This window comes from Eretmochelys imbricata, chromosome 26 (assembly GCF_965152235.1).
Source record: "Eretmochelys imbricata isolate rEreImb1 chromosome 26, rEreImb1.hap1, whole genome shotgun sequence".
Lineage (NCBI taxonomy): Eukaryota > Metazoa > Chordata > Testudines > Cheloniidae > Eretmochelys > Eretmochelys imbricata.
In genome coordinates, this window is record NC_135597.1 from 2,075,570 (window position 1) to 2,085,682 (window position 10,113).

At 52.6% G+C, this 10,113-nt stretch overlaps 1 protein-coding gene across 2 annotated transcripts; it reads left to right on the top strand.

Moving 5' to 3' along the window:
- The first annotated feature begins 45 nt into the window (after positions 1 to 45).
- LSM1 (LSM1 homolog, mRNA degradation associated) lies at positions 46 to 10,113 on the top strand. 2 transcript variants are annotated; one of them, XM_077805763.1, is made up of 4 exons: positions 46 to 202; positions 2,294 to 2,362; positions 7,477 to 7,592; positions 9,573 to 10,113. In XM_077805763.1, the coding sequence occupies exons 1-4, from the start codon at positions 157 to 159 to the stop codon at positions 9,741 to 9,743; spliced, it is 402 nt and encodes a 133-aa protein (XP_077661889.1). In that variant the 5' UTR covers positions 46 to 156; the 3' UTR covers positions 9,744 to 10,113. The 2 variants fall into 2 exon arrangements, with proteins under 2 accessions (XP_077661889.1, XP_077661888.1); XM_077805762.1 differs by lacking the exon at positions 46 to 202 and adding an exon at positions 4,224 to 4,483.

Consider the following 10,113-nt stretch of genomic DNA (forward strand, 5'->3'; position numbering starts at 1 on the left):
CCCCTCACGCAGCCGCGGGCCCGCGCCCCGGGGGGGCGGTGATCCCGCGGCGCGGGGCGGGCCGGGGCGGGTCCATCCGGGGGCAGATGGCGGCGCTTCCGCTGCGTGCGGTGGGCGGCGGGAGCGGGGCGGGACCCGTCGGGCTGGGGCCGCAGGATGAACTACATGCCGGGCACCGCCAGCCTCATCCAGGACATCGACAGTGAGTGGCGCCCGCCGGGGGGGCCGCCCCCTGGGCCCCGGACCGGCCCCGCCCCAACCCCCCGGTCCAACCCCCCCCACCCCGCCTGGTCCCGCTCCAATCCCCTGGGCCCCACGCTCCCGCTGCAACCCCCCTGGCCCCGGACCGGCCCCGCCCCAACCCCCCGGTCCAACCCCCCCCACCCCGCCTGGTCCCGCTCCAATCCCCTGGGCCCCCCGCTCCCGCTGCAACCCCTCGGGCCCCCCCTGGCCCCGGCCTGGCCCCGCCCCAACCCCCCGGTCCAACCCCCCCACCCCGCCTGGTCCCGCTCCAATCCCCTGGGCCCCCCGCTCCCGCTGCAACCCCTCGGGCCCCCCCTGGCCCCGGCCTGGCCCCGCCCCAACCCCCCGGTCCAACCCCCCCACCCCGCCTGGTCCCGCTCCAATCCCCTGGGTCCCCCGCTCCCGCTGCAACCCCTCGGGCCCCCCTGCCCCTGGCCTGGCCCCGCCCCAACCCCCCGGTCCAAACCCCCCACCCCGCCTGGTCCCGCTCCAATCCCCTGGGCCCCCCGCTCCCGCTGCAACCCCTCGGGCCCCCCCTGGCCCCGGCCTGGCCCCGCCCCAACCCCCCGGTCCAACCCCCCCCACCCCGCCTGGTCCCGCTCAATCCCCTGGGCCCCCCGCTCCCGCTGCAACCCCTCGGGCCCCCCTGCCCCTGGCCTGGCCCCGCCCCAACCCCCCGGGCCCCGGTCCAAACTCCCCCTCCCGGTCGGGCCCCCCTCCGCCTCCGGTCGGGCCCCAGCCCCCCCTCGGCCTCGCTGCAACCCCCCGGGCCTCCCGCCGGGCCCGCTCCCGCTCCAACCCCCCCGGGCCCCAGCCCCTGCCCCTGGCCTGGCCCCGCCCCAACCCCCCGCCTGGTCCCGCTCCAATCCCCTGGGCCCCGGACCGGTCCCGCTCCAACCCCCCGGGCCCCCCGCTCCCGCTGCCACCCCTCGGGCCCCCCTGCCTGGCCCCGCCCCAACCCCCCGGGCCCCGGTCCAATCCCTTGGGCCCCAGCCCCCCCCTCCGCCCCCGGCCAGGCCCCAGGCCCCCCTCGGCCTCGCTGCAACCCCCCGGGCTTCCCGCCGGGCCCGCTCCCGCTCCAACCCCCCCGGCCCCAGCCCCTGCCCCCGGCCTGGTCCCGCTCCAATCCCCTGGGCCCCCCAAAGCCCCGGATTCGGGCTCTGGACCCCCCGGCCGGGCCCCGCTGCCGCCCCCTGGACCTCGGGCCCCGCTGCCGCCCCCGGGCTCTGTAGCTTCACGTCCTTTCTCGAAAGGCTCCAGGTCTCAGTTCTTGAGCCTGAGGGAGACCCGCGGACTCCCCCCGGAGCGCTCGGCGCTGTGCAGGTGGTCCGGGTTCCCCGTGTCTCCCTCAGGGCTGGGCTCCCCTCCCCGGGCGCCCTGCCGAGAACCGTGTTCTCCCGTCGGCCCAGCTCTCCTCTCCGTTCAGCTTAATAACGATCATCTCGGCGCTAACTGAGCCGGCTGGGGCTCCCTTTCCTTTGGGAAGTCCCGTATTTCCTCCTCCCTCCCCTGCCAGGCTCCCTCTCACCTTGGCTGCCTTTTTCTGGTGCTGTGTGTAGTTTGTGAAGGGCTGCAGCATCCTCCAGGGTGCCGGGTGCTTCCCAAGTGTACGTTTTCAATCCTCTTCTGGGGCGGCTGTTTCCAAATTTCCAGTGCTGTAACTTTCTAGAGTCTCAGTATCCTCACTTCAAATCTGGGTGGCACTTACAAACTAACGGCCTGGTCTTTCAGCCCTGCGTCGCCTGCAGCAGCTCCCCTTGATTTCAGTGGCAGCTGCATATGCTCAGATAATCCGGCTAAAAAACTATTGTAAAATCTTCAGAGCAGAGCCCTTCTTGTTATCTGTCTGCACAGCACCCAGCACAATGGGGCACGGGTCCGTGACTAAGGCTCCGAAGCACTGTCACAATGCGACTAATGCCATTTAATGCTGATTAAAACCTTCTTGTTCAGCATTTTAGTTGCTCTTTTGAATTTGGTCTATGTATGAATTGTAATCATTGCTTGATATTTTCTATAACCACTAATACTGATTTAACATCTCTTCCAGAAAAACACTTGGTCCTCCTTCGAGATGGTAGAACACTGATAGGATATTTACGAAGCATCGATCAGTTTGGTATGTGATCACATGGCCTCGCTTTTCCTCCAGCCCTCTCTGCCTCGTGCAGCAGGTTTTCATTCCCCTTATGTATGTCTTTAATGACGATATTTTAAAAATATCTACTTTACCATAAATCCACTGTTCAGAAGTCTCCAGTAGACAGTGCTGAAAGCTAGTATTCCATGTATGATGCATGTGCGTCCCAAGCCTTTGACCTGTGACAAATAGAAACATTCTTGGAAAAGTTACATGTGCCAAACCCAGTCCATGAGGTGTGGAGGGAGGTGAGGAATGCTCATTGTTAGTAATCAGCATTGGTTTCTATGGTACTGCTGCTTGGAGAAGCTTGCTGACAGATTTTAAAACGGCTGTTACTCTGAGTGCTGTAGAGAGAAAAGGGAGGAAATTTCACTGTGTGTGTTTGACTTTTAATTCTTCCTGTGTGCTCACATTTTTCAGCACTGTTTTGGTATTTTGCCACCCCTTCTTGATTGCAAAGATCTGCATCTTGCATCAGAATTTAGCTCTGAAAATGCTTCTAGTTTCAAAGTTGTCCGTTAAAATCTTTTTTCATTTAAAAAGAATAGGAGGACTTGTGGCACCTTAGAGACTAACAAACTTATTTGAGCATAAGTTTTCGTGAGCTACAGCTACAGGAAAGGTGAGCTAATTCCAGCAGGAGAGTGGGGGGAGGGGCGAACATTTTGTAGTGATGAGCAAGGTGGGCCATTTCCAGCACTTTACAAGAACAGTAGGAGGGAAAATAAACATGGGGAAATAGTTTTACTTTGTGTAATGACCCATCCACTCCCAGTCTTTATTCAAGCCTAAATTAATTGTATCCAGTTTGCAAATTAATTCCAATTCAGCAGTCTCTCCTTGGAGTCTGTTTTTGAAGTTTTTTTGTTGAAAAAAGAATAAATGGACACAAATCAGACATCAAGAATGATAACATTCAAAAACCAGTCGGAGAACACTTCAATCTCTCTGGTCACTCACCTTTCCTGATCACTCTTGTTACAGTATGTATGGTAACACCCATTGTTTCATGTTCTCTGTATATATAAAATCTCCCCACTATATTTTCCACTGTATGCATCCGATGAAGTGAGCTGTAGCTCACGAAAGCTTCTGCTCAAATAAACGTTAGTCTCTAAGGTGCCACAAGTACTTTTTACGGATACAGACTAACACGGCTGCTACTCTGAAACTTATCATTTAAAGACTTTCTTAGCTCACCACTGGGGGGAGCCAGACACCTCCCAAAAAGTGCTTTAAGAATGGAGAGGAGCCAAGTGGTGCACAGTTTTCACCAGCATCATAAATATTTATCTACTTGATGACTGTTGGCAGGGAGGAGGGAATGCCTTGGATGGGGCTCTTCGTGCACATTTTGGGGGGTAGAGGGCTTATAAAGATAGTAACTTGATAAGGATCAGGAATAATCCTGGTTGCAGCATTTTGTAAATGTATAGAAGATACAGCAGTTGTGGGTCTGGGCTGTATGTCCAGCTGATGTCAGAAATTTAGCTGTGCTGCGGCCTCTTTCGATATGTCTACACTGCAATTTAAGTCCAGGGTTAGTGGGACTTGAGCCAGCTGACCTCTGTTAGGGAACCCTGGGTTTGTGTCTACATTGTATTTTAACCCCATGTTAAGACTTGTCTAACCCGTGCTCTGGCAGACCTGAGTCAAAGTAACGATTTCCCAGAGTCCCTAGTGTCCCTCTTCTTCCCCCCCCCCCCCGCCCCCCCGAAATGTAGCTGCTCTAGCCCTAGGACCGTGGTACACTGTGAGAAAAGTTTACTGCCCCCCTGCACGGTACCAGGAAGGCGCTCGCTTGCAAAAGTCTTGATGGGTTCGCTCTCCGTTGCAGGCCCTGGTGGCACTCTGACAGCGTGCTTGCAGATCAGAAGAGACTGGGTTAACTCTGAGTCCTGAGCTGCTAGCATTTGCAAAGCATCGGGGCTTTCCTTTTTCAATAGAGTGGATTGCAGATTGTTGGGAGAGGGATGACTAAGGAAGTTGTCCCGTGGAATTGTGGGATACTTCCAGCTGACTCCTGGGACCCACGTCAAGTGGTGCTACATCTACACTGCAAAGCAATAGGGCTCGGACCCTTGTGCTTTAAGCAAGGTAACTTCTATGGTACTTGAGCTTTCCAGTAATAGGAGCAGTATAACAGGATCTATGCTACCTTGCCCATGTTTAGACAAAGCTGTATGACATAGCTGTGGCAGATTTTAATCCGTGTAAAAACTGGAAAATATAGGTTGTAGCCATCTCTTAACTCAGGGAGATTCCTAGGCTAAAATATGGTTCTCTAGTACTATAACAGGCTCTTCGGTCCCATAGGCAAGGGCAAAGATGTGGTATAAAACGGCTCTGCCCCAACTCTCCCCACACCTGGTTATTTTTGCAGTGTGGACAGGGCCAGTGAGTGCTACAGCATGGGACATGAGGTGACTCCCTGGGGCGGGGGGGTGCACGCTGCTGAGATGACATCTCACACTGTGCCCATTCCTACTTTGCCAGGCTTGTGAGTCAAGAGCTCTTCACCTTTTCAGGGTGTTGCTCCTCATCTTTAAAGCCCTGCAGGACCTAGGTCCATGCTGTCCCAGATGCTGCCCCTCCCTCCACATCCAGCCCTGGCAGAGATAATTGACGCGTGTGCTGCAGCTGGAGTGGCTCCCGAGGTGCAACTTTTTGGGGTACGGGGCCGGGTAGTCTCTGGGTAAGGCTACGGGGTTTCCTGCCAGTGGAGATCAAGATGAGTCACTACTTTGAGTGTGCAGTGCAAGCTCTGTAGGTCTGCCCAGCAGTGGCAAAGCACTGTGCAGACACTACTGCACTGTGAAGGTTCGCTGGTGAGGATCTTTATCCCCACTGCAGTGAAACACACAGGGGATGGGACTCACCCAAGGGCTCTGCCAGAGCCAGGACCTCTTGGTTCCCACCCCTGCGTCGCTCTCCAGGCTGGGCTGCTACAGACGGGATGTGGAAGGCAACTGGCCAAGTTGACCCTGCTTGTGTGTTTGGCTGAAATGAGGGACAGTGGAGAGTTTGGGTTAAATTTTGGACAGAATTCAGTGCCAGGCTTGGTTATGTGTGCAGAGCCTGATCCTTCTGTTGACTTAAATGGGGCATGATCACCTGAATGGTGCTTAAATACTGTGGTGGCTGTTAATGATACATAGCAATCCATAGTCTTAAGGGTGGGCAGCTCGAGGGATTAGGAATGCATAGGCTGAGAGGGTGCTGAAATTTTATCACAAAGAGCAACCAGGAGACCATTTTTCTGCAAGATCTCTGAGCAAAAGCAGTGAAACAGAAAATCTCCACTGAGGTTAAAGACATAGTGACTTTGTAAACAGCAAGTTTGGATCTGATGAGTTTCCTGTTTCATTTCTTTCCTGTGTGATCTTGGGTGCAATAGCTGCATAATCTCAAATAGCAGTGCTGATTTCTTGTCATGTGCCTGTCATAAACAGTACTGCACATTTCCTCAACTCCAGTCAGTCAAGGCTTAAAAGCACTGATGTGTATAATAAAGTGGTCTGACTTGAAATCTGAATTTAAACCTTGTTTGTGTTTTTAAATAAGTGTGTGTACTCCTTATGGTTCAGAGCTGGCATTATAAGCATTCTTATCTGCATAATCTTTCCCCTTGAATTTATGTGCATGTTGGGGTCTGGTTTTCTTCAAGATAAGCTAGTTTAAGATTTAGCTTACCAGATACTGGGTTTTATATATGCAGGCATTTGGTTGGTAATAAAAAAACAAAAAACAACCCTTTAATAAATGATGGTTATGTTAAAAGAACATGTCAAGATGTTCTTACTTTCTATGGTTTGTTAAAGCCTCTTTTAAAAGCTGGCTAATATATCGTCCCTTACTAGTTTTTTTTTTTTTTCCCCCCTGCTTTTAATTGGCAAATGCTGACCTCTTTTCTCTTTCTGTGGATGTTGACTGAACAATTTTATTGAGTCTAGGACAACTGCAATTTAAATAGCCACTGAAGATGAAACATCTTGGTCTTTACCCCAAAATCAACAATTGAGTCCGTACAGCTCCAGGGACCGTGTGACATTTAATTGCTGCTGCAGATGGAGCACAGTGTTCGTTTTCATACGGCTTGTACAAACACCAGTGTCTTCAACTTCACAGCGATCCATAGAGATACAAATGAAAATATCAAGACTTTGCCACCTTTTTTCCCTTTCGGATTCTGACAGACTTCAGTCACATGTGGACTGTGGAAAATGTGGAGTGTTACGTTCAGAGTTTCAGGAAAAGGAGGATTAGGATGGGAAACCTCCAACCTAGACACGTGTCGTAGCTTCAGGACGTGGTGCCAGTGACTAGCTTCTGTCGTGACTAGTGCCCCGTGTGGTGCTGTACCGCTTGTGGTGCAGTGCTCTCGGGTGGGACTTGTGCTCATCAAGGAGCTGTGCTGCTGCTTGTAAGAGTAGGTGTTGAGCCCAGAGCCTTGGAAGCCTTGTTCACTTCCCTTGCAGTGGGGTCTGGTGCCTAACGCCAGGGCCTGGATGTCAGGTGACCTGCGTTCTGTTCCTGATTCTGACACTTTCCCTCCCTGTGCCTTTCTCTCCTCCCAGCCCTTGTCTTGTCTATCAAGGTCTCATGCACACATGAAAGTAAATTCAGATTGTGGTAGGGTGTGAATTTAAAGCAGATTAACTATTCCTGATTAACTCTGTGTAGACACTCTCTTATTCTGGAGTGTGAGTAGTGTGTCCTTTTATGGAGTTAATCAAGAAGAACTCCCCTTAGTCTGAAAGCTTTTCAGGTCAGGGACAGCCTCCCATTCTGTCTGGAGAGTGCCTAGCCCAACAGAGCTCCAATCTCAGGTGGGGCCTCTTGGTGCTAAGCAATACTGCAAATTCAAATACTGCAAATGGATATAGTATTGTGCATTGAAGTGGTGGGTGAAATTCAACTGCCCTTTGCTAAAATGCTCGGAGATACTGGATGCTACCAAAGCATGAGCATTAGGGTGGCTTTGCAGTGCATGTGCAGCCCCTCTGCTTTGGGTTGGGACCACGACACTGTAGCCTCATTCAGACAAAGTCACAAAGGAGTCTGTTTTCTTCCTCCCTTGAAAACTGCAGCAAACTTGGTGTTACACCAGACGGTGGAGCGCATTCACGTGGGCAAAAAATATGGCGACATCCCTCGAGGCATCTTTGTCGTGCGAGGCGAGAACGTTGTCCTGCTGGGGGAAATAGTAAGTAACCCTCTCGTCTGTCGCTGTGCTGGACCGCGGGCTCCCTTGTTGCCCGGGATTGTAGTCTGTTACTCTGAGCAGCATTGCCAACAAACCTGACACTAGAGCCAGGCCTCGTCAACACCTGGCAGCATGCGGGTCCCTTCCGTGTCAGTGATGATATGGTCACGCAGTGCCAGAAAAACAAGCACAGCGGGAATTATGTAACCCTTTACCCTGGCTCATGGAATGTGCCGTTACGTAGGCAAAAGGGCCAACCCTGCAATCGAGGGTCCTGAGCTTTTATTGTCCCTTCAATACTGTAAGGAGAAACCTGGTGCCTTCCTCTGGCTGCTCCTGGGGGTGGGGCAATGCAAAGAGTTTGGTGCAGGTTAGTTCATCACAGCCAAGTGGGAAAGTGGGTGCCCGCAGAAGCTTTGAGACATTTCCCACCAGCTCCAAGGGTAAAGTGACCTTGAAGCACAGGGTGTGTGTGCGGAGGAATCTGCCGTGGTCCCAGGCTGAATGCAGTACTCCAGGTGCAGCATGGTCAGTGCTAGACAGAACAGCTGTCCTCTCCCTCCTCCCCCGGCCTTGCCTTTTTCCAGGTCAGATTTCCTCTTGATTTCAGGCTGGGGTCTTCAAGGAAACTTAAGGAGTAGGTGCCCAAATCCCACTATAATTCATATGTACTCGTGACACTTCGTGGCTTTCTCAAGTGAAATCTGGCATTTAAGAATCCGCATCCCAGAGCTGGGATAAAACATTGAGATGGTTCCCATCCGCCCTCGTCGTGGGAGGAGTTGGGCGTATCCTGGGAGACAGATCCTGCCATGGCTCAGCTTCTCTGATCAAGCAGGCCAATGAACTGATCCTTGGGCAATGCTAAGTGGTCACAGCCAGAAATACCTAGCAGGTCCTCAGGGGTGAGCACAAAGCCCTCTCCAGAGTCCATAGCATATGCCCAGGCATCTCTAAAGTGCAAGTGTGTAAGATTTCTGTTAGTACTCTTATGACTCTGATTGCAGACACTCCTTCCCTAAAACCTCTCTGGTGTGGGTCTGCCCTGACCATTCAGAGCATCAACAAATCATACATTGAATCCTTCACAGCTGCCGCTGGCTGGGAACAGTGTTGCTCCAACAATTTGCAGTCTGCAAAGGTGGAGCATGGATTGATTTTCCCCCTTTCCTGTGCTCCATTCTAAGGAGACAGTGTCAGCTGCAGCAATTCCCCCTCCTTGGGAAATGTTAACCCCAGTACTAGGCACACAGTGGGTCCTGCATCAAATGACTCGAATTGAGAGGAGGAGATGGGTGAGTACTTGACATCCAGCAGGCCCCGTGGGATTCTTGGAGTGTGAGCAGATCCCGAGAGCTGTGATCTCAGCTATGACACATTCCTGATTTTGTTATGAGAGCAGAACATAATAGATTAATTGTGAAGCTGCTAAGGACCAATTCAAGTGAAACCTCCGTGATGTACCACTGGGTTCATGCCCTGCAGCACAACGTTTGTACTGAGTGAAAGTAGAGAGCTCCTGCTCCTCATACACTGAATCCCTCCATCCCTTTTGGGATCACGTCTCCTCTCTCACCTGGGGTGACTGTGTAAGCTAGGGACCTTGGGCCACAGGGACTTGCTGGCCACTGCTTCCCATATTTCCGTGCCGTGCCTGCGGACGGTCAACGTAAACAAAATGTCTCGTGGCCTGCCAGCGGATTACCCTGATGGGCCGCATGCCGAAGGTTGCCGACCCCTGCTCTAGGGCAGTGCTGGAAATCCTGGGACTCTTATCCTGTCCCGTGCATCTGCATTGCAAAGTGGTGGAGCTGCCTGGGGACACATGGATTCTCGGCCAGGTTGTTAATGTGCTGCTTGTGGTCCAGGCCGTGCTGTGTTAAGCGCTTTCTATAATGTCACCGGTGGTCAGAGCAAGCAGAGCCTCAGATCTCACTGCTAGCTCCCTCCCGGCAACCCTGAATGGTGCTTCTTTTGCAGGACCTGGAAAAGGAGAGTGACACGCCTTTGCAGCAGGTGTCAATCGAGGAGATCCTGGAGGAACAGCGCGTGGAACAGCAAGCCAAGCAGGAATCGGAGAAGCTGAAAGTGCAGGCACTTAAGGAACGGGGCCTTTCAATCCCGCGAGCAGACACTCTAGATGAGTATTAGGTGTTCTGCCCATCGGACAATTCGCTCTGTCCGAGCAAGCAGAGCACTTTGTGTTTAGACCACACTTGGTCAGAGGGTGTGTAGGTCTGTTTGGAAAGGCTGTTTTTTGTTTTTAATTTTGGGCTTATCTGTTTTCCATGGCACAGATACACTATTAAAATATGTCATTGTTTTCACAAAATCATTGTTTATGAAGAATGAAGGTGTCTGCATAGCCTTGAACATACCCACATGCAATGGCGCAGTTAGAGCATGTGTGCATGGAGAGAAATCTATTTTTTATTTTATTTTTTTTCCCCCTCATGTGATTTTGGGGAAAACTGCTCTTCAACATGTAAATAAAACCTGGATCCTGACAATGTAATCAACA

What these genes read in the sequence shown, in the direction of transcription:
- LSM1 (XM_077805762.1), top strand. Translation starts at nt 4,360, where the DNA reads ATGACTAAGGAAGTTGTCCCGTGGAATTGTGGGATACTTCCAGCTGAC. An exon ending in ACCCTTGTGCTTTAAGCAAG is followed by an intron (nt 4,484 to 7,476) that starts GTAACTTCTATG and finishes TGAAAACTGCAG; the next exon opens with CAAACTTGGTGTTACACCAG. An exon ending in TTGTCCTGCTGGGGGAAATA is followed by an intron (nt 7,593 to 9,572) that starts GTAAGTAACCCT and finishes CTTCTTTTGCAG; the next exon opens with GACCTGGAAAAGGAGAGTGA.